This window comes from Centruroides sculpturatus, unplaced genomic scaffold, assembly GCF_000671375.1.
Source record: "Centruroides sculpturatus isolate CEXI.00-Female unplaced genomic scaffold, Cexi_2.0 scaffold1048, whole genome shotgun sequence".
NCBI classification, from domain to species: domain Eukaryota; kingdom Metazoa; phylum Arthropoda; class Arachnida; order Scorpiones; family Buthidae; genus Centruroides; species Centruroides sculpturatus.
This window is the reverse complement of record NW_019385229.1, coordinates 214,167-239,632: the sequence shown is the minus strand read 5'-3', so window position 1 is coordinate 239,632 and position 25,466 is coordinate 214,167. Positions and strand designations below refer to the sequence as shown.

At 30.6% G+C, this 25,466-nt stretch overlaps 1 protein-coding gene across 11 annotated transcripts in view; it reads left to right on the top strand.

Annotated features, from left to right (window-relative positions):
• The window catches only part of LOC111636456 (coiled-coil domain-containing protein 112-like), a 63,260-nt gene that overhangs the window by 29,730 nt on the left and 8,064 nt on the right, over positions 1-25,466 (top strand). For 10 of the 11 annotated variants that reach the window (XM_023381712.1, XM_023381707.1, XM_023381709.1 and 7 more), the window contains 3 exons: positions 8,964-9,116; positions 14,321-14,434; positions 15,412-15,507. In XM_023381712.1, coding sequence (XP_023237480.1) covers positions 8,964-9,116; positions 14,321-14,434; positions 15,412-15,507 — 363 coding nt within the window. The remainder of the gene's footprint in view (positions 1-8,963; positions 9,117-14,320; positions 14,435-15,411; positions 15,508-25,466) is intronic. The other variant, XM_023381710.1, reaches the window with a different exon arrangement.

The following is a 25,466-nucleotide window of genomic DNA, read 5'->3' as shown; positions in this document are numbered from 1 at the left end:
TTTCTCAACAGTAGTCTACATCTAAATTCATTTTTGTCCTACTTTGTAGTAATCCAGACGGTAAATAAAAATAGAAACCGAAATTAATCTGTAAATATTTCTCATTAGATTTACTTAAAATTAATACCTGTTACTGTTGACTTTAAGTATTTTTTAATTATCTTTGGTTTTGATTATTATTATTCTACAATGATTCATGTAACGAAATTTCACTACAATAAATTCTTGTTAAAAATGGTACTTTAATAATCTATTTTTAAGCATATCAAGTTATGAAATCTTCAAAAAGAATGTAAAAAAAGGAAATAACTTTAAGCCACAGTGATATTTGTTCTCAATTAATTTTTGGACTTAAGGTAGAAAGTAATTTTCTTTCTCAGCTCGCATCCTGGTTTTTGTTTTACTTATACTTTTTTCGTTGATTTTAATTTAAGATGCTTGTAAAAAGCCAACCTGGCCACAGTGTCTTTTTGAGAAATAAATAAATAAAATAAATTGCATTCTTGACTATTCTCAACAATCTTGAGAACATCAAAAAATTCACAAATACAAACTACAGTGGAACGTTGGTATATAACCTTAATCTGTTCCTGGTGTTTGGACTTATACCGAATAGGATGTATATCAAACCAACCTTTCCCATAAGAAGTAATGTAAAAATGATTAATCCATTCTCATGTAAAAAAAATGGCTGGCTTTAAACACCTCGCTTTCCTGGCTAGTTCCTGCTTGATTTTTCATGAGATCAACATGTATCTTTTTAGCTTTCTCACAAATAATTGTTTCTGATACACTCTCTAGCACACTGTTTTTCAGTTATCCAAAGCAAAAGCAATTTCTCAACATGATCTAATGTCTTCAATCTCTGTTTAGAAATTGATTTAACCCCTTTTGCAACATTAGCAAATTTAATAATGTCTTAATTTTTCATGATTGTCAATATCGTCATTCTCAGAATACGGTATGCAACAGTTAAATCTCGAACACGCATGCCACCTTCATATTTTTCAACGATCTCTTTTTTCAGTTCCATTGTGATTTTAATCATTTTTTTATTTTTCTGTTGCCTTTTTGCAATTCATGATTAATAAAAATAATAACATTTTACTTACAAATTAAAATAAAAAGAAATTTAACAAAGTTATAAACTGTGGCACCGTGAACATCTAGTCTGGTCTAATACACCGATAGTACTACTTGTTCATAGATGGCACGTATAATTGAATTAAGTCATATATCGAACAAAAGTTGTATACCGAGCAAAATTTGTTTTGTCCAAACAGGACGTATTCCGAATTGGATGTATTCTAAAGCAGATGTATACCGAGGTACCACTATACTTACATAGACATAACCAAATAACAAACATAATACATGAAAAGCTTTCACATTAACAGAAATTAAAATAGATAGAGAATTTATAAGCACTTTACCATAAATTTGCAGTTTTCTATGATTTCAGAATTAAGGATTACACACACTAAAAGATTTATTGACTTTAATAGACATCTGTTATTGTTTATCAATAGTAGCTCTAATATAAGTAATATAAGGATTTAGGCATAATGGTAGCTCTTTTGCATTACATCAACACATTTTAAAAAATAATAACTAGTTGAATTTGTTAATGTACAGTACAGTACTACAAAGTCAACAGATTAATTAACCTTATGAGTTTCTACTATCACTTTATTTTACTGAAATAATCAATGTTTATTATAATTTATTCTTTTATAAATGTTTAATGTTTTTAAAATATATTATCTATGAGTTAAAAATTAATTGACTTAAAATGTTAGACTTGTGAATAATATGAATATTATATATTAAATTAAATTAATCATTCACCTTATTTTTGTTTAAAGGAACAAACAAAAAAGTTTATATATGAAAAAGAAAAAAAATTAGTAGGGATGAAAAATAATTTAAATGATGAAATGATAAGAACCAAGAAGTTAAAAGCTATTGCACTTTGGAAGGTAATATTTATTTTTAATATTTCATTTTATACTCACAACAGAACTGAAAGCAAAATACACATTTGAAGCAATAAACACAAATTGTCCAAATACTCGCATTCATTTGGAGTTATATATTGGACACACATGGACCAATAGATCAACTTAGAAAGAAAACATAAACAACATTACTTAAAATTAATGAACACTATCCTAAATCTTTCATAGAAATGTGGATTCTTCCACATAAAGAGAGAGGATGAGGCACTTCAGATGTAGTAAATCTTCACAACACTAAATGTGACAGTTTTTCTATAAAAACAAAAAGCATCACAATTACACAAAGCTGTAACTCTTTCAGATAAAAGCACTATTTCATTAAATCTGTACTAAACTTATATACATATAACATAATACATAAAAGACACAGACACCATCAATCAGTCTTGGATCCAGAAGGAAGATGGTAAGCATTCTAATGATCTCAGCCAAGAGTATTTGGCAGGGATCATCAGAGTGCTATGTAGCTCAGGGTTGCTTCTTTGGGAGACAGAAAGGCTTATGATTACTAAGACCAGATATGTGCATGTTAAAATACTGGAAATATGCATTACGCATGTTAAAAGCACTTGTAATATGCAACTAAATTTGTAGATTTAAATTCATACATACAGTACTTCTGTCTGTGAGCAAATTTTAATAATGTTTACTATGTCTCACTTTTTAGGTGGGATGGGATAAATGTATGATAATAGATGACATGGATTTGAAAATTGTCACAAAGCATTAGAAAGCATTAGAATAATGTTCTGTGTACAAGGTACACAATCAAGTCAATTACAAATAAAATTACTTGCTCAATAAAATTTTGTAACTTTCTCTGTGCTATCTGATCAATCATTATTGAATTTATTTATTTATATATATATATATACAATTGCTTACAAGACATTTGAAGATGTGGACTAATCTGGTCTGGATTTTTTTATTATATGTAGTTAAGAAAGGAAGAACAACAAAAAAATAATGAAAAGAATCAAAAACAGTTAGCACTTCAAGAAAATAAACTAAAAGAAAAAAAGAAAAAGGAACAAGTAAGTTTTGAAATATTTTATTTTTTTAATTCATCAAAACAAATTAGATTTAATTTAATCAATGAAGTATTACCATAAAAAATGAATAGAATTTTTATAGAAGTCAGATAAATTCTATAATTACTTCCAAATAACATTTTATTTAAAAAAAGTTATTTAGAATATTCAGGAAAAACATTCAGTAATGTATTTTTGAAAATATTTATGTTAGACATAGAAATTTGAAATATAGGGTATTTATTTTAAAAATTCCAAAAGAATGTTTTAACATTACTTTTTCATATGTTTATTGAAAATTAATAAATACTGTGCTCTGTTTATAACCTTTTTCATATTGAAGCTGCACTATTAGAATGCACTTACTTTCAGAGGGTGATTACTACACCAGTGCTCAAAATTAAGGACTGATGACATTTGTATATAAATAGAGAGAACTGTAAATGAATGCAGACAAATATGCCAAAAACTGGGGCTGTATTCTGATGGTCTTCTGGTCATCATCTCTCGTCTTTGAGAGACAATGTCTATGTCACAAGCTGGTTGCTGATTGGCTGAACATTTGTTTTATGTCTCAAGAGATCATCTCTTCTGAAATTGATTCTGGATGACTTTTTTCTCTCAAAGATTCTCTCATCTTCCAACTGGTCTTTCCATCTGTAACTTTGATTTTGTTATATCCAATATGGATGATTGGATGATACTCATGATATACAATGATATTACTGAATGTTCTCTATTTTGGAAAAGAGTATTTTGAGATAGAGATAATGCTTTTGATCTTTTAGCTTAAAGCAGCCACTTTACATTTTACATGGGAATGCCACTGACTCCATCTTTTTTAATAATTCTAAGTCAATTATTGAACCATTGAATATGCTGTTAATCTTATCCATTACTTCCAGACAATTATCTCTGTAAGTAATTTTTTTGAAATATTATGATCAAATTTCTTTTTTTACTAAGTACGCATGCTTTTCTAATTAACTTAGGTAATTATAATTTCTATTTGTTAAAAAAAATTACCTGAAACATTTTAAAATTACAATCTATAAAAATTTTATAAATACATATCTTTGTCAAAACTACATGCTTTCCTTACCATGTGATCTATAATTTTGTACTCTGTATTCTCAAAAATTTTACAATTTTATTGGTTAAAACTCTGTACTCTGTTATATGTACAGATAACCTGAATATGTATAATCAACCTAATAGAATTGTGATGTCAACAATAAAGATGAGATCATTACAAGTGACCATAATCACCTCTGTCTCTGAAAGATGAATTTTGTCTCTTCTTTTGATGTCATTCATTTCTGAAAGAAGAGACAAGAGATAAATGACCAGAATATAGCCTCTGTATTACTCAACATCTATCATAGAGTAAATCAAAACACCTTGTAGGATTTTACAAATCAAAACAATAAAAGCAGATCTTTGATTTAAAAGATGCATATAGTAGTTGGACCTAGTTGAATGGAAAGTGCTTACTAATACCCAGGCAGAGAGAGACCTGTCAGTGTGGAATATGCCCATCCAAAACTGAAATACAGTACTCACAATGTCGTGGCAGACTCATCACAGAGTGGCTCAGTGATTTTTTCTAGTTATCACCACTAGCAATTGTGGATCCTTAAGGTTTGGACATTTGTGAATTTTTGTTGATTGGGAATTAGCTGGAACTATTATCAAAGGCTGACTCTTAACAGAATAAATCTGATAACATTTTTACTTTCTTATTATTTGAACATAATTCAGCACTCAATATAATCACACATTATTTCAATGTATGGTACAAGTGACAACACTGAATAGAATGTGCAAGTTTTTCAATTTACAATAAGCCTTATCTTTCTCTAATAGAAAGTGCATTTAATATTAGAGGGTGCTGTCTATAACTTTTTCATCTTGCAGCTGCATTGTTTATTACAGGATATTATTAGAGGACGTGCTTATTAGAAAAAAATACATTATGTTATTATATTATTAAAATGCATTCATTTTAAATAACTAAATTATTTTTCATCAGAAAGTAGTTGTAGATATGGAAAAATTTTAGTTTTTATATTAATACTAGCTTACCCGTTGCGCATTGCTGCGATCTCAGAAGAAACGAAATTCAAGCAAACTCGTTATGATAAAATTAAATTTACATTTTATCATTTTTATTGAAACTTATTATTATTATTCATTTTTATTGGGAAAACATTTCAAAGTGTCGTTTCAATTCTATTTATTTATTGGAGTGCTTGTGGATACACGATATTTTTTGTTTTTCCGTCTAGTGCGTACATGAATAAATCAGAAGGTTTTCCGACGCATGAGCTGGCCACATACAGTTGTACTGTACATGTGAGAAGCACGGATTCTTTAAATTTAGCCCACATACTCACAGAGATTGTTAGAAGTGCGATATTCCNATTACATATAAATAAACGTAGTAAGAAAGAATATATTTTTTTTATTTTTGGGGGTTATCCAGGACGAATTAATTAAATTCCCATTAAAACCTATGGTAAATCGATAATCGGTTAACGAACAATTCGGATAGCAAACAAAGTCTTGGAACAGATTATGTTCGTTAACTGATCACCCACTGTATATACAATTACTTTTTATTAACCCAATAAATAGGACTTCCTTTTAACATGAGTAAATATCCCATGTTTGATTTTTGGAAGTATGATCACCTCTTCAGTTGATGTCAACATAACATTTAAGTTCTAATTCTTTGTCTACATTTCCTACTTTAAGTCTTTTTTTCATTGAATTCAGATAATGAAAATTTTGTTTTACTTCCTCTCAATTGCTTTTTGAATTGAGTGGAAATAAAATTCAATTGATTGTGGTATTTTATTTTCTGGTGAACTACTGTTCATCAATTTCATTGAATTAGAGTTCCATTTGTGTAGTGTCATTTCACATGTGCTCAACATATCGCACAACTGAGATTGTAGTTCAAGGGCAGTATTGAAATCTTGCTGACCTGACACGATGTCATCCATGTAGACATCTCATAATATAGTTTTAGAGGCCAGAACTCTTAAGCAGTTGGCTCATGATGAAGCAACAAGATATTTATTGCTTCATCTTGAGCCAACTGCTTAAGAGTTCTCACTGCTAGAAAGGGAGCACTGGCAGTCCTATAAGTCACAGTTTTCAGTCTGTAGGTGACTGGCATTTCTTCTTCCTCATTCTTCCAAATAATTCTTAAGAGATCTCATTGTGAGTGCTCAATTAGAATTTGACAAAACATTTTCTGGATATCTGCTGTAAATGCGTATTTGTATTTTTGAAATCTTGTCATAATCTTGAAAACATCTTCCTTTACTTCATCTTTCAAGAGATGATCATTTAGGCTCATTCCAGAAGTTGTGGGAGCAGATGCATTGAAGACTACCCTTAACTTTGTAGTGGTTTTGTCTGATCTAAACACACCATGATGCGAAAGGTAATAACATATAGGGTTTGCTGCCTGATCAACAGGAGGCTCTTGCACCTTTTCCATATGGTCCAAATCCAAATATTCCTTCATGAATTTCTGATATAACTCCTTTAATTGATAGTCCTTTGATAGTCTCTTCCACAATTGATTCAATCTCCTCAATGCTAACTTCTTTGACTCTCCCTAGTTTTGTATCTCCTTGGTTGCCATCTGCACAATATATCTTCTGTCCTCATTACGTCTGTGAGTTCTTTGAGAATGCTCTTCACAACACTCTTCTTTACTCATCAAACTTGAAGCCTCTGTAAGAGTCTCTATTTGCCAGAACCTTTGTAAACATTTATTGACTGACTCTAACTCTGATATTAGTCTACAATATTATTAGATTCTGCAGATCCAGTTGTGATGTATCCAAAAACTGTGTTGAAAAATGTTAGGTTATTATTGCATTATGGACAAATTTGATCGTTCTTAACTATTTCAAAGAATGCTTCAGCTTCAATAAGCATGTCAATTTTGTCTGGTGTAGCAAATCTTGGATCAGCTAACTAATGTGGGATTTCTGTTTTGCTGATGTGTAGAGAGAAAACAGGGAGCAAATCCGTGATCCTTGGCACCACTAAGAACTCTAGCTTTTAGAAATAGATCCATTGCTGTTTATTATTGTAGCAGACAGCTTAAACTTGACTGAGGTTTTATTTCCACTTATACTGGAGACTGTGAGATTGATTCTTTCTTGTGGGGACTTGCAAAATTTCTAGTAACGATATTTGACATACTGCCTGAGTCCAATACTGCGCGTGCTTGAATGCTGGATCTGATGGTATGATTTAAAACGCAAGTCATGGCTGTCAAGAGAATTACTGTCTTATTTCCATTGTCAATGCATGACAGTGAGTGAGGTATACCTTCACGAAACTCTATTGTGTTGGGATTAAGATCCTGCTTGATTGGAGTCAGTTTGCTGTCAACCACTGGCACATTTGAACCAGTTATAGCTTGTTTCTTTCGGTGCAGTAATGTGTTATGTTGCTTTTGGCATATCTTACAGCAGCTCTTGGAGTTGCAATTGGATAACTTATACTGATCACTTAAGCAATTGAAACAGAGAGAGAGGTTGTTTTTGGCCACAACATCATTTCTTTAGGAGTCTTCCAACTTTAGAAAGGAATCACAGTTGTAAACAGGATGATTCTGCTTGCATATTCTTTTTGATGCTATCAATTAAACTCCTCAAACCCATTGCTGACTCATAAGCTAGTTTAACAGAGTCTAGAATTGCATTAACATGGGTTTCTACTATTATTGATAATTTCTTGTTTTCATACCTTTCTTGTAGTGTTTGAAACAATGAAGCAAACAAATCGTTTAATGTGTCTAAACTCTTAGCTTTCCCTATGAGAGCAACCTTGAAATAATATAGTTTCTGTTCTGCCAATAGTTGCTTGCTTGATGAAGTGATATTACCAAATTGCATTTTAAATTTACTCCATTCTTCGTATCTTCCAGAGAATTTCAGTAGAGGAATCGCCAACAGTTTAATATTAGTGGAGTTATTTTGAGCTACGAGGCCCTGAGTCACCATGACTACGGACAAATCTGCTTCTATTCATTTAATATGAGACTGGATCTTAAATTTATAACTTATAATTTTGTCTTCATATTCTTCACTATTGACTATTTCAGTGTCATAATCAGTTGGGCTAGTAATGAAACACTCAATTTTCCCATTTAAGGTTTTCAATGACTCTTCTTTTTGACTAAACTGATCTAGTATTTCTAGAAGAGCTTCTGTCTCTCTATCGTCGCTTTCAATTAGATTATCAACTTTACTAATTAATTTCGTCACAGTAGCTCTTATCGAAGTGCGTTTTTTTTCTTTAATTTCTCGAGTTGATCCATTTTAAACTGCCTGTCATGTATAATGGACAGATAAATTCCTCCTATCTTGGATAGGTGACTTAATGAAGTTTAATCCAATCTTACTTGCTTACGAAGTTGTCTCTCATTTCTTCTTGATCTGCCTTGATGGACCAGATGTTTGTTGATCTTTAATGGACTGTAAAAATATGAAAGTACTGCGGTTTTGCAAAAAATAAAACGTTTAATGCAGAATGAAACACTGGTACAAAATAGCCATTACAAAGCTTCTCTTGTCTCCAAATTTTAAATTATTATTATTATTTTTTTACTGCAAAAATACAGTGGCACTTGAGATGCCAACATGTATTTTTTATAATTTATTTTTAACAGTTAGTTATTACAAAAGTTAAAGTTTACTACATAATAATTCATAATACTTCAATATTTTAAGTAAAATTAAAAACAGCAATAAAACAATATCAGTATCATTTTTAAACTTAGAATGTAAACTTAAGAATATTTCAGTAAAATTTAATTGTATAGAATGTTTTTTAAATTAAACAATTTACATGATTTCTTTAATACATGTTATTTATTTTATAGACACAGGATATATTTTTAAAGCAGTTATCTAAACATATTATTGGAAAATCATATGAAAATATTGAAGAACATGAAAAGTGGTATAAAGAATATCTTGAAAAGAAACAGAAAAAACAGACGGCAATTTTAAACTGGAAAATTGAGAAAGAAAAAGTATGTTGTTTTTTTTTTATGGAAAGGTATTACATTGTAATATATTTTACAGTTTTTACTTGTAGAAATTTAAGATGATCAAAAAATCACTGTATATGTTTTTATTTCATATTATCAATTGAAAGAAATTATAAAAAAATTAAAAGAAAATTACAATGTAACAGTTTTTGCACAATAAATGTTTGTAATAAGGGAAAGACTTTATTTACATTTTAATAGTATAAAACATTCACAGTTAAAAATTGTAATATGATGTAATCACTAAATAAAAAAAATTCTTCAATCACAGAAATTGGATAAAATGTCAAATCATAAATAAAAACACATTTAGACTTTTAGGATAAATTTAACCTTTACTGCTTATATTTTTGATCTAATTTATAGATCTTCATCAGGAACAAATAGAACAAAATATTAAATTTTTTACTTCAGGGAAACTGGTAGATTTATAGAACTACCTTATTGTGTCCAGCTCTTGACTATTCTGAGCTGAAAGTGTTAGAGCTATTGGAAATATTTAAAGAAACATCCAGAAGACATACATGTATTGATGCTAAAGATGCTGAAAGAATATTTAAAGCATGAAAAGTATTGTATGAAATTCTGTGACCTGTCAATGCTGAGTTTTGCTGTACAGCCATATACATCTATCCACTGTTGATTTTCTGTTTATGCTTCCATGAATTTTTGTACATTTAGCTGTGTTATGTCTATAAGTGCAGGTGTATCTGCTATATTCAGGGGCAAATCCTGACCAAAATTTTTGGGCAATCTGAAAGTTATAATAGGAATAATGGGCCTATCTCTAGCATTAAACCAGGGGTCACCAAACTATGACCTGCAGGCCAGTTCATCTGGCCTGCTGCTGCACTGTGCCAAAATGGGCTAAAATATAATTATTTATATGGAAATATCATAGATTGTAGATGAACTTATTATGTAGAAAAAAATTAAAATAAATGTAAGTAAAAAAATTAATTAAAATACATTTTAAAAGTTTGTGTCAAGGTTTGAGTATTAGTTAAGTGCAGTTAGAGAAGAATTAAAATAAATGTAAGTGAAAATGCCAGAAATGGTCCAATTTGATTTTTGCATCTGACAGTAATATAATTTTTAGGAAAATCAGTGAAATAAAAAATTCAGCAACTTTGGATATCAGAGCACTTTTTGTGTAAGCACTGTACCTGCAATGAAGTTTCTATGAAAAGCAATTACGAGCTTGCTGCAGCGATCATGTTTGTGTGTTGGTAAATAAATACATTGGTTTTCTTTATTTTTTGTGTATTCAGTATACTGTATTGAACAAAAGGATTATGCAGCCCATGTTTGTCGTTTTCTCAGTTATCTGGTTTGCTGTAAAAAAGTTTGGTGACCCCTGCATTAAATAATATGCAGAAACGTTATTTGGTCTGAAAAAAAAAACATATAGTGACAACATACATAACTCTCAACAATTCACAACTTATATTTGAAACCACATAATACATGTATGCTGACTGAGTACCACAAGCTTTCAATACAATCTGGCCTTGTTAAATGCTTTGAATGACGTCATGCACACACACTTATTTGCTGCAAGTGTGCGTGCATCGAGTTCCTGCAAGCATCACACTGACTTAAAACGGTTAGCCACTAGGTGTCAATGTAAATGCTAACATGAATGATAAAAGAGTTTATATGTTAGAATAAATTATTATTGGCATATTTTTTCTCATATGAAAAGTATATTGACAGTCAAAACTTTCTCTTAATTAAGCATGTGACACATGCTAAGGAAGACCAGAGAATTCACCCCTAGCTGTATTTAATATTATAATTCAATTTTATCTTTATTTGTTTATGTTTTAATAGTTATTGATATTTTAGTGAGTTTTAGTTTTAAAGTTTACACTTTCAGTCTTCCAATCTGTTGCCCATTGAGCATTTTTGGGATCAGATGGGATGCCAGTTTTGCCATATATCAATATTGATCTGATGGAAATGTGGTACAGTAGAATCTCATTTGAATGGATTGCAGAACAACAGATTTCTCAGAATAATGGATTTTTTTTCTAGTCTTATCTATTATAAATTTTGCATTTTTTTCAACATATAGTTAATATTAAGGTGTTTCTGGGAATTTATAGAATTTTATGATGCACTTGTTACATCTAGGATATGTACAATTGAAGTATTGTATGAACAGAGTCAGCAGGCTGATACAATATCAAACATTCTGACGCTGGTTCAAGTGTTGTGTCAATATTTAGTGAGGCCATCAAATCTTTTCAAGTTGTGAAGATTTTCCTTATGGGTTGTACATGATATTGCTAATATCAAACTTGTTTTATTCAATAGACAGAAAAATGAATCAAAACAAACCAAGATGGATGAGGTTTTTAACAAATTGTGTAGGTGAGTGTAGGGTTAATGAGCATACATAATTTACCTCTTTTTGTGTGTACAGTTTATACTGTTTCTCCCAGCTTTGTTGTACATACTTATGGCATAATATAAATCCTGTAACATACATATTTCTATAGAATAAGGAGGTTAAGAGATCCCAAGAGACTGAATAATTTCAAGTACAGGTGTTTCTTATAAGTACAGGTTAAATAATGGATATTTTCCTGTCTGTTTGGGAAATCACTGTTTGCAATGTAATGGATTTTTGGAATAACAGTTGATTTTTGGCAGCCTGAGCAATTCATTTAAACTAGATTCTACTGTAGTTATAACATTTGTGGGAAAATATGTTGCAGGATAGTATTCAATGCCTGTATTCCTCCATGCTCAACTGTATCACTGCATGAATCCAGGAAAAAGAAGGTCCTATAAGGTATTAAGAGTTCCTTTCAGTTGCATAGGAAATTGTTGCTTAGCTATCCCTTAGTAACCTTAGAAACTTAGATACTGTAATTAATTATTACCATTGCCATTACATTTGCAGTAATAAAATTTTATTTGATTCCAGTGCCTCCTTGATGTGTAACTGTTTTGTTAATGAATGTGTAATGTGTTATAATATCAACCTAAAATCTCCAATCAATTTCCTAAAACATAACTAAAATGCATTTCTGTATGTATCAAACTGTCATGTTAAGATATAAAACAACTAAAATATTGCTATCAGAATATCAGACAATTACTGTGGTTGTTATCAAATAGTTACTTTCTACACACATGTATTGGTACAGTCTGCTTACTGTATTATAAAGACTACATATGTTGATACTCAGCATGGTTTTGAAAACCTTTGTATGTGATCTTGATATTTTACTAATGTAGCTGCAGATGTTTCTTGCATAAAGTTCAAAAGAAGATTTTAGTATGGATATTATTGGTTTAATCAGTTTAGGAGGTTCCTAATGTTCTGTTGAAAGATTGTAATGATTTTTTGGAACATAAATATAAGCTTTTCTTAAAAAACATTGTATTCAGAGATACATACATTTTATGAAGTTTGTGTGTTAAAAATCAAAAGATATTCTATCTGGAAAATTGGGAGACATTTTGCAGAGTATGCCTGTATATTAATATTGACAATTTACAAAAGTAAATATTTAAATAGTTTTAAATTGCAAAATTGTAATTTACCAAAACAACCATTTGAATTTTGAGAGATTTTAAAATGTTTATCAATAATAAAATGCATAATAGAACTTTTTAATTTTATTTAGTAAAACAATAAGCCACAGTGATATTTGTTCTCAATCACTTTTTGGACTTGATGTAGAATGTAATTTTCTTTCTCAGCTCGCGTCCTGTTTTTTTTTTTTTTTCTTTTTTTTAAGATGCTTGTAAAAAGCCAACCTGGCCACAGTGTCTTTTTGAGAAATAAATAAATAAAATAAATTGCATTCTTGACTATTCTCAACAATCTTGAGAACATCAAAAAATTCACAAATACAAACTACAGTGGAACGTTGGTATATAACCTTAATCTGTTCCTGGTGTTTGGACTTATACCGAATAGGATGTATATCAAACCAACCTTTCCCATAAGAAGTAATGTAAAAATGATTAATCCATTCTCATGTAAAAAAAATGGCTGGCTTTAAACACCTCGCTTTCCTGGCTAGTTCCTGCTTGATTTTTCATGAGATCAACATGTATCTTTTTAGCTTTCTCACAAATAATTGTTTCTGATACACTCTCTAGCACACTGTTTTTCAGTTATCCAAAGCAAAAGCAATTTCTCAACATGATCTAATGTCTTCAATCTCTGTTTAGAAATTGATTTAACCCCTTTTGCAACATTAGCAAATTTAATAATGTCTTAATTTTTCATGATTGTCAATATCGTCATTCTCAGAATACGGTATGCAACAGTTAAATCTCGAACACGCATGCCACCTTCATATTTTTCAACGATCTCTTTTTTCAGTTCCATTGTGATTTTAATCATTTTTTTATTTTTCTGTTGCCTTTTTGCAATTCATGATTAATAAAAATAATAACATTTTACTTACAAATTAAAATAAAAAGAAATTTAACAAAGTTATAAACTGTGGCACCGTGAACATCTAGTCTGGTCTAATACACCGATAGTACTACTTGTTCATAGATGGCACGTATAATTGAATTAAGTCATATATCGAACAAAAGTTGTATACCGAGCAAAATTTGTTTTGTCCAAACAGGACGTATTCCGAATTGGATGTATTCTAAAGCAGATGTATACCGAGGTACCACTATACTTACATAGACATAACCAAATAACAAACATAATACATGAAAAGCTTTCACATTAACAGAAATTAAAATAGATAGAGAATTTATAAGCACTTTACCATAAATTTGCAGTTTTCTATGATTTCAGAATTAAGGATTACACACACTAAAAGATTTATTGACTTTAATAGACATCTGTTATTGTTTATCAATAGTAGCTCTAATATAAGTAATATAAGGATTTAGGCATAATGGTAGCTCTTTTGCATTACATCAACACATTTTAAAAAATAATAACTAGTTGAATTTGTTAATGTACAGTACAGTACTACAAAGTCAACAGATTAATTAACCTTATGAGTTTCTACTATCACTTTATTTTACTGAAATAATCAATGTTTATTATAATTTATTTTTTTATAAATGTTTAATGTTTTTAAAATATATTATCTATGAGTTAAAAATTAATTGACTTAAAATGTTAGACTTGTGAATAATATGAATATTATATATTAAATTAAATTAATCATTCACCTTATTTTTGTTTAAAGGAACAAACAAAAAAGTTTATATATGAAAAAGAAAAAAAATTAGTAGGGATGAAAAATAATTTAAATGATGAAATGATAAGAACCAAGAAGTTAAAAGCTATTGCACTTTGGAAGGTAATATTTATTTTTAATATTTCATTTTATACTCACAACAGAACTGAAAGCAAAATACACATTTGAAGCAATAAACACAAATTGTCCAAATACTCGCATTCATTTGGAGTTATATATTGGACACACATGGACCAATAGATCAACTTAGAAAGAAAACATAAACAACATTACTTAAAATTAATGAACACTATCCTAAATCTTTCATAGAAATGTGGATTCTTCCACATAAAGAGAGAGGATGAGGCACTTCAGATGTAGTAAATCTTCACAACACTAAATGTGACAGTTTTTCTATAAAAACAAAAAGCATCACAATTACACAAAGCTGTAACTCTTTCAGATAAAAGCACTATTTCATTAAATCTGTACTAAACTTATATACATATAACATAATACATAAAAGACACAGACACCATCAATCAGTCTTGGATCCAGAAGGAAGATGGTAAGCATTCTAATGATCTCAGCCAAGAGTATTTGGCAGGGATCATCAGAGTGCTATGTAGCTCAGGGTTGCTTCTTTGGGAGACAGAAAGGCTTATGATTACTAAGACCAGATATGTGCATGTTAAAATACTGGAAATATGCATTACGCATGTTAAAAGCACTTGTAATATGCAACTAAATTTGTAGATTTAAATTCATACATACAGTACTTCTGTCTGTGAGCAAATTTTAATAATGTTTACTATGTCTCACTTTTTAGGTGGGATGGGATAAATGTATGATAATAGATGACATGGATTTGAAAATTGTCACAAAGCATTAGAAAGCATTAGAATAATGTTCTGTGTACAAGGTACACAATCAAGTCAATTACAAATAAAATTACTTGCTCAATAAAATTTTGTAACTTTCTCTGTGCTATCTGATCAATCATTATTGAATTTATTTATTTATATATATATATATACAATTGCTTACAAGACATTTGAAGATGTGGACTAATCTGGTCTGGATTTTTTTATTATATGTAGTTAAGAAAGGAAGAACAACAAAAAAATAATGAAAAGAATCAAAAACAGTTAGCACTTCAAGAAAATAAACTAAAAGAAAAAAAGAAAAAGGAACAAGTAAGTTTTGAAATATTTTATTTTTTTAATTCATCAAAACAAATTAGATTTAATTTAATCAATGAAGTATTACCATAAAAAATGAATAGAATTTTTATAGAAGTCAGATAAATTCTATAATTACTTCCAAATAACATTTTATTTAAAAAAAGTTATTTAGAATATTCAGGAAAAACATTCAGTAATGTATTTTTGAAAATATTTATGTTAGACATAGAAATTTGAAATATAGGGTATTTATTTTAAAAATTCCAAAAGAATGTTTTAACATTACTTTTTCATATGTTTATTGAAAATTAATAAATACTGTGCTCTGTTTATAACCTTTTTCATATTGAAGCTGCACTATTAGAATGCACTTACTTTCAGAGGGTGATTACTACACCAGTGCTCAAAATTAAGGACTGATGACATTTGTATATAAATAGAGAGAACTGTAAATGAATGCAGACAAATATGCCAAAAACTGGGGCTGTATTCTGATGGTCTTCTGGTCATCATCTCTCGTCTTTGAGAGACAATGTCTATGTCACAAGCTGGTTGCTGATTGGCTGAACATTTGTTTTATGTCTCAAGAGATCATCTCTTCTGAAATTGATTCTGGATGACTTTTTTCTCTCAAAGATTCTCTCATCTTCCAACTGGTCTTTCCATCTGTAACTTTGATTTTGTTATATCCAATATGGATGATTGGATGATACTCATGATATACAATGATATTACTGAATGTTCTCTATTTTGGAAAAGAGTATTTTGAGATAGAGATAATGCTTTTGATCTTTTAGCTTAAAGCAGCCACTTTACATTTTACATGGGAATGCCACTGACTCCATCTTTTTTAATAATTCTAAGTCAATTATTGAACCATTGAATATGCTGTTAATCTTATCCATTACTTCCAGACAATTATCTCTGTAAGTAATTTTTTTGAAATATTATGATCAAATTTCTTTTTTTACTAAGTACGCATGCTTTTCTAATTAACTTAGGTAATTATAATTTCTATTTGTTAAAAAAAATTACCTGAAACATTTTAAAATTACAATCTATAAAAATTTTATAAATACATATCTTTGTCAAAACTACATGCTTTCCTTACCATGTGATCTATAATTTTGTACTCTGTATTCTCAAAAATTTTACAATTTTATTGGTTAAAACTCTGTACTCTGTTATATGTACAGATAACCTGAATATGTATAATCAACCTAATAGAATTGTGATGTCAACAATAAAGATGAGATCATTACAAGTGACCATAATCACCTCTGTCTCTGAAAGATGAATTTTGTCTCTTCTTTTGATGTCATTCATTTCTGAAAGAAGAGACAAGAGATAAATGACCAGAATATAGCCTCTGTATTACTCAACATCTATCATAGAGTAAATCAAAACACCTTGTAGGATTTTACAAATCAAAACAATAAAAGCAGATCTTTGATTTAAAAGATGCATATAGTAGTTGGACCTAGTTGAATGGAAAGTGCTTACTAATACCCAGGCAGAGAGAGACCTGTCAGTGTGGAATATGCCCATCCAAAACTGAAATACAGTACTCACAATGTCGTGGCAGACTCATCACAGAGTGGCTCAGTGATTTTTTCTAGTTATCACCACTAGCAATTGTGGATCCTTAAGGTTTGGACATTTGTGAATTTTTGTTGATTGGGAATTAGCTGGAACTATTATCAAAGGCTGACTCTTAACAGAATAAATCTGATAACATTTTTACTTTCTTATTATTTGAACATAATTCAGCACTCAATATAATCACACATTATTTCAATGTATGGTACAAGTGACAACACTGAATAGAATGTGCAAGTTTTTCAATTTACAATAAGCCTTATCTTTCTCTAATAGAAAGTGCATTTAATATTAGAGGGTGCTGTCTATAACTTTTTCATCTTGCAGCTGCATTGTTTATTACAGGATATTATTAGAGGACGTGCTTATTAGAAAAAAATACATTATGTTATTATATTATTAAAATGCATTCATTTTAAATAACTAAATTATTTTTCATCAGAAAGTAGTTGTAGATATGGAAAAATTTTAGTTTTTATATTAATACTAGCTTACCCGTTGCGCATTGCTGCGATCTCAGAAGAAACGAAATTCAAGCAAACTCGTTATGATAAAATTAAATTTACATTTTATCATTTTTATTGAAACTTATTATTATTATTCATTTTTATTGGGAAAACATTTCAAAGTGTCGTTTCAATTCTATTTATTTATTGGAGTGCTTGTGGATACACGATATTTTTTGTTTTTCCGTCTAGTGCGTACATGAATAAATCAGAAGGTTTTCCGACGCATGAGCTGGCCACATACAGTTGTACTGTACATGTGAGAAGCACGGATTCTTTAAATTTAGCCCACATACTCACAGAGATTGTTAGAAGTGCGATATTCCTCATTTTTATATATATTTTTAAATCCTTTATAATTTTAATTATTTAATTGCTCCTTCCTCTCTTCCTTGGCATGTTGTGAAATTTCTGATAGTTGGATAATAAACCGTTTTATTGTAATTTGTCTTTTTAAATTATTTTGAGTCGATATTAAAATTTGGAAAAGGGGAATTCCTAGATTGGTAAAATAGGAAAAATTTCCTCCTACGACTTCGGTTGTTGTTCGGGGTACAGTTAAGGTTTTAACGAAGTTTGAACGAATACATAATTAGCAAAAAAAAAGTTGAAATAAAGTGATTAAACAAAAATTATTACAAATATCGTAAATAACAGTTCACAAATGCATATATAGAGATATTTTTTGGAGGGGGGAAATGGTCTTCACAATTTGAAATCGATCTAACACACAGTGCTCGAATGCTCGTGTAAACGTGCGCCATCTATCGTAGGATAAATGTACTTCGTGGGAGTGTATTAAAAAACTTTCCAAAAGTTTCATGACAATCGTACTATGCCACAAACCTTCGCCGGAGTATATTAAACAACTTCCCAAAGTTTCACGGCAATCGGATAAACGGTGTAGTAATGCATGAAGGACAGACAGACACACAGACATACATTCATTTTTATATATATAGATATGTTTATTGACAAAAAGTTGCACACTAAGAAGGAGTTGTTGGAATTGAGTGAAACTTTATTAGTCTGAATGTAATAACAATGATGATAAGTGATTATTATATCATAGCAAAGAGACAATTTCCTATGGAATGATGCTACAGTTTAAAGGAAACTTTAGTACCTTGCAGGACCTCCTCTTACCTGGATACATGTGGCAATATGGTAATGTATGTAAACATAGCTACCCTGTGCAGATTTATATGCTACCCTGTGCAGATTTTCACACAGATGTTGCAACTACCAGTTCAGATTCCTCATACTCTTAGATGCCAAAGCTGGCATTTTATCTGGTCCCACAAATGCTTGATGACTAACAAATCTGGAGACCATGTAATACAAGGAAGTGTAGCAACATAAAGGAGACATTCCTAGAAACCCTAGCTATGTGTGGCTGAGCATTATTTTGTTGAAAAATGATTGTTTGCAGTCTTGCCATGAAAGGCAACACATGAGAGTGCAGTATGCCTGAATGTACTGCTATACTATCAAAGTCAACATCCCTTCTGCTACTAGAGATGACTGATTGTCATATGAGATGGCTTCCCAGACCAGATCACCAGCAATAGGGCAGTGTATTACTCAACAGTAAAGGTAGAATTGAAGTGCTCACCAGCAATCTTCTACATGCTAACATGGTGGTCATCTTTTCCCAAACAGAACTGGGATTTGTTGCTAAAGATGAGACACTGCTGATCCATAGCAGTCCATGTTTTCTGTCACAAATCAATGCAAATGAAGTTGATGATATTGGATTTATTTGCAGGACTTGTAGCAGTTATATGCCAATGGTACAGGAAGAGATAGTGTTCTGTAGCAAGGCTTGCACATGTGTCTGAATGGTGGACAAAGATTCTATTGTGGTTGTTTGTGCTTGTTTCTTGATCAGACTATTGTCTTCTGGTGGTTTTTCTGGGTTGTCCAGAGCTTGCCTTCCTTGTATGTGTTGTTAGAATACAACAATTGAAATTATTAAAAAAATATAATGTATATATGTATAGATTGCATTATGTCATAACAATTTTGTAGCATGTTTTTCTATTACATAATAAAAGATTAGTGGTGCTTATGTCTGGTGGAAATCCAGTGATCTTTTTACTCTCTCCTTTTCTAGCACTGACTTTCTATTAGACAAGTTGTACAGTAGAGTCTCGAAAACTCAGCATTCCAGATAACTCGGCCACACCCTGGCAGGGCAAAAAAATCCTTAGTTAATTAATTTTCATTATAGACAGCTTTATGCCTCATAAAGTATTTTTCTGAGGTCTGTCTTATCAGGTAAATTATTGTACACAGTGTATTCATTAATTTTCATTTTCATGTAGTAAAAGCTCTAGGCCTTCATAAAGAATGTACTTTTCCTTTGTTTAAGGGTATTTGGGCAGTTTATTCTCTGTTGTATTCTCAAGTAAACAATACATACAAGTACAGTACAGTATTTTCTGAGGAAACACTCATACTTATTTTTTTNATAGATGAAAGTGGAGACCAGATATGAAAAGCATAGCGGCAGGAGACCCCGATTAACTATATACAAACTTTCTTGTTCTTTAACCAGTTATATCATAATCTCCTACAAGCTTAATTAGCAATTATTTATTGTGGCATTGTCACAATGTCAGGCTGCAATTTTTAACTCCACCTCAAATTAGTAGTATCTTGTCCTTGTACTGTAAATCCTGTTAGCAATAGAGTAGTGCCAGTCATCTGTCTAACTCCTTTCAGAGGTAATTTTTGAATTGAAATAACTTGACCATGCAAACTAGAAGTTCGTACATAGTTAATTGGAGCCTTCATCTGGTCTTGACTTTCATCTAACACCATTCTCAAGATTAAAGGAAGGACAGACAGCAGGCAGACGGAATTTATAGGTCTAAATTTTTTCAAATTGCAGCCCAACAATCAACATGTATGCTCTCACATATTCACTGCCCCCAACAGCTCCTCATAGTCAGATCAGGAAAACCCAGATGGTGGGCAATTCAGCAAAATAACCATCCTGCTTTCCTCAGCCTGTGATGTATCTTTTCTCAAACTTCATGAGCTATACACAATGTTTTTGACTGCATCTTACAGGCATGCCTGACATTTAAAAACCTCTAAACAACAGATACACTGAAAATTCTAAATACAACAAATCTCTTCAAGGCTTTTTACAGAGTACTTGGATAGCAGTTTTAAGAGACTAGTGGAATTAGCTGATGTGCAATAAAATCACAACTGTAATTATTTACTTCTCTCTCTGTGTCAGATTTAAGCTGAGTTTTGCAGTAATCGGTTGAGTGCACAACTTATTTTGTTAATGAGTATATTTACAATAAAGCTTGTGAACTCTAAAATAAAGAATATTTTTGATTCTGATAATGTTAAATGAAAATTTCAATTAAAATTGTAATTATATTTTAATATTAATTTAATATTTTATAGTTATCTAAAACTTTTTCTGATATTTATTATTTAATTTATAAAAAAGATTAAAAATATTTTCTCAGTTAGGATTCATTATATAGAATTATTATTCAAATTATTTTATAGGAAAGAAATTGTGAAAAAGTAAGGAAATACCAACAACATAAATTGAAAATGAATGAATCCTTAGATGTAAAAAATAGTAGCAATCATATAAATTACAGTATTCAATATTTTCAAGAAAAAGATAAAGAAAAAGAGAAAAAAGTAAAAGAAAGATTACAAATGAAAGAAATGGAAAAAGAAAAACAGAATTTAAGATTAGAAAAATTAAAGCAAAAGGTTTTTAAGATAAATATTTATTCAGTAAGAATTGATATTTGTTAAGAAAATTCAGCAACAAGTGCCATATGTTATGAGATGTTATTTAAAAATAACTTTTATATTATTAATTATTATGAAAGGGCAAAAGGCATAATTTTGAGGATAGAAATTAGTTTCTAAAAATATTTTGAATGCTAATAATGAGTAAAATTTTCATTAAGCCTTACCCCAGCTGAGATATGACCCATATTTTCCTACCTCTTGACCTTTAATCATCAAAATTTAATAGCATTAAATGCCCGTTATATACAACTTATCATGCCAAGTTTCATTTCTTAATTTTTATCTCCTTCTGAGATATTAAACAAAATAGATGTCAACACAAATACGTGTATAAGCACATGTGCGCACACTCACAACACACACACAACCAGGTTGTAAGAGTGAAATTTTGACAATTTGAAAAAATTTCATTGACAGTTAATTCAATAATGATTATAGTTCAGTTTTGTAGGTAATTATCACCATCAATATCAATCACATCTTACCATCTTTGCTACAAACTTTTAATCCCTTGAGCATAGAATGACGAGTTTTTCTTTGAAGAAAATCTTAAGTGTTGTTTTCACATGGATATTGTCATTGAACTGTATATTGATAATGTAGTTCTGCAGGGCACAGTGGCGTGCCGTCATTAGAAGCGGTGGAAGCGCCGCTTCCCTTATATTTTATAAAAAATAAATACATATTAATTTTAATTATATGAAAATAATCGCACAATATTTTATTATAACTGCATTATGTATCTTGTTACAAATTTCTATACTACACGTGAAAAAAAGATAAGATTGCTATTGTATATTCAAATATTAGTGGCAGAGTGGAATCTCTGTATTGTCAGATTCCAAAAAGCCAGATTTGCGCACGTGCTTTACAGAGCACCAGTCTCACCTGGTTTAGCCAGTGGAAGCCTACGACCTTGGATTGATGCTACACATATAACGCTTCCAATTCTATCCGGGACCGGTTCTGGGCTGTTAGCCGCCTGCCCGCTAGATATTTGGCCGATTATGTGAATAACGAGTAGATTTATAACTTAACCCAACCGATAGGAATTTACTGGTATGTTTTTACAATAGTTCTGTATAGTTGACAAGAGTTAAAAAAATCCATTAAAATATTTGATATTTTTATTTCGCTCTTTGATTTTATATTACTCACAGATTTCAATGTTAAACTGGTGATATTACGATTTCATAAATCCCATCTTTAAGGGAATGTAGAAAAAAATCATGTACAATTCTTGTATAATGTTAAAAAATTAACAGTTACTTCGACAGCGTCATTTACAACTAAATTTAATGAATGAGAGAGATGCACTAGGTACAGAAAAAGCTCTAGAATTTATTTTCCTTAAATTTACGATTTATGTATCTGTTTGTCATAAAAATTTGTTTTTCCACTTTTTTCCCGAGACTACAAATATTTGAGTACAAAGTAACCGGTTTCGACTTATTTCTACTTAAGAAGTAGTTAAATAATTAAGCGATTAGGGAATTGGGGACGTAAACAAAACTCTGACAAAAGAGCTGGAATATTACTTAAACAAAAGCTTAACCAAACCAATCTATAGCTGAGTACAGTGGGGACTGATTTCTTTGAAATACTGTATTAGATGTAATAAAGACAGAAATTTTTCCAGTTCAACGAGAGTGACCGAAAAGTTGTAAATTTTGGAAATTTCCGTGGACAACACCTGGTCCTTAAAACGAATTAGTTAGAAAACAAAAGACGGACAATCTATTAAGTTTAACATACAGTGGAACCCCGGTTAACGAACTTAATCCGTTCCGCGACTCCGTTCGTTAACTGAATTGTTCGTTAACCGAAGCAATTTTTCCCATAGAAATTAATGCAAATGCAATTAATCCGTTCTAGTCTCCGAAATTTTTGTGATTTTATTTGTAATATACAGTAATTTTCTTTGATGAAAATGTAGGAAAACATAGTATCTATCATTACAGCAACAAACATGTAAACTTTGTTTAATAAACTAGCACTGTACATACCTTCGTTTGTTGTAGTTGGTAGCAGAAAAGTGGAGATATACGAACCTTAATGCTTAGAAGGGGAATCCCCTCCAAAAAATTAACGGGTAGCACTTCATCGGAAGATTCTTCGAGTCGAAGTCTCTTTCGGTAAAAGAAACCCACCAGTGGCTAAGTGGTCTTCGTACCTTGAACACGGAGAGTTCATTCGTGGGTTTGCATCTCGCTCAGATGGGCTGGCCACGTGAAGTTTTCTGGGTTTTCTCCACGTCTGTAATGCCTAAATAGGGGCCAGATTCCCTTAAAAACACCTACCAGAAGGCATTCCCCTAGGCAGATCGCCCAAGTGTTGCGTTGCCATAACTTAAGAAACAAACAAACTCTTTCCGTAAGGAACAAGAAATTGATCTAAAGTTGATTGTCTTACTATTTTAATCAAAATTTTTCTCAAATGCGATAGCGCATTGTCGTTTATATTGCGTTGTCGTTTTCTATTGCCACTATGACTTTTTTTCTTTCTTGGATGCCATATCGATTAAATATATAAATCACAAAACTGAAAAAAGAAGCATAGCACAAACACTCGGAAAAGCAATGCTTAACTCGCGCATGCCTAACACCAACTAAAATTTGACACAAAATACCGTTACGTTCGTTATCCGAATTTTGTTCGTTATCCGAGACAAATTTTTTGCAAAATTAAAGTTCGTTAACCGATTTGGTCGTTAACCAGGACGTTCGTTAACCGGGGTTCCACTGTATTTAGATTTTTACAGCTATGATGAGAAACGTTTAAAATTTACAACTCTGTCGCATCCTTTGAGATATACTAGTGATATGACAAAAGAGGCATTTGATGTTAACTGATATCGGCACCCTCGGGATTTGGCATGCATGCATGCACCACACACCTACCAAGATCGGCTCTGATTCCATCCATGAGTCACTGATAGGGAGCACTTTNCAAATTGCCCTTTTTTTTTTTAGATAAAAAAAGAGTTAAAACAGTTATATCTATGTGTTCATAATGAAATAAAGTTAAAAATTATAATATTAGGTTCAATTAAATTAAAGCTAAATTATAATATTAGGTTCAATATAATTGTTTATTTCATTAAACAATTATATTGAACCTAATATTATAATTATTTTGTACTAAAAGAAATCTTATAATAAATCTTATAATTTTTAATTACTTTAAAAATTAAATGTAAAGAACTAGTCTTAACATGGTATTGTAGAAATTTCAATAGTAAATTCTTTAAAACTTATTTCTAATTGTAAGTTAAAGCTTATGACTCATATTCGGAATTTGTCCAGAATGCAGAGAAAGGATTGATTTTGAGTAATGACATTCATTTAAAATATCTAAAAGTTCTAGAAACTGATTATCTATTTTATCTTGTGTGGCCTTATTATTTTTATAAATTTGATTAAAGTGAAATAATTTTATACAATAAATAATATGAAAATACCTACTCTAGATGACTTAGTAGGATTAAAATTGTTCCTTAGGATTGATCACAACTATTTGGCTTCTTAGGATAACTCTTTCAGAAATGAGAACTCAGAAACTTTCTCATGACCTATGTAGTTTGACTTATTGTAAGGAACACACATCAATGGCATTTTAAACAAACTGACAAAAATTCTTAACAAAGACCAGTAACACAGACCTACACTAGCAATGGGACTAACTGTTATGACTAGGGTTTCTGAAACGGGATCCCGGGATCCCGGTTGTTTTTTTAACCCGGGAAATATCCCGGGAAATCCCGCAAATTTCGTAAAAATTCACTTTTTTTCTTATTTTGTGTTAAGGTTGAGGAGTTTTGCAAATAGAAAGCATAATTAACTCATTCACTGCCAGAATACATTTGTATTTATTAATTTTAAACCTACCTATTAGTTTTTTTAAATTTTTGCTCGTTATAGCATGTCACAAATGGTCAATAATCAATATATAGCTTATTTGTGGCATGACTATAAAAATTCTTTACTTGTCGGAACCTGTAATATCTGGAATAATTGTGCTTACGCTGTCTTGAGTTTTAACCATGCCCAGTAGCTTCAATAAATGCCT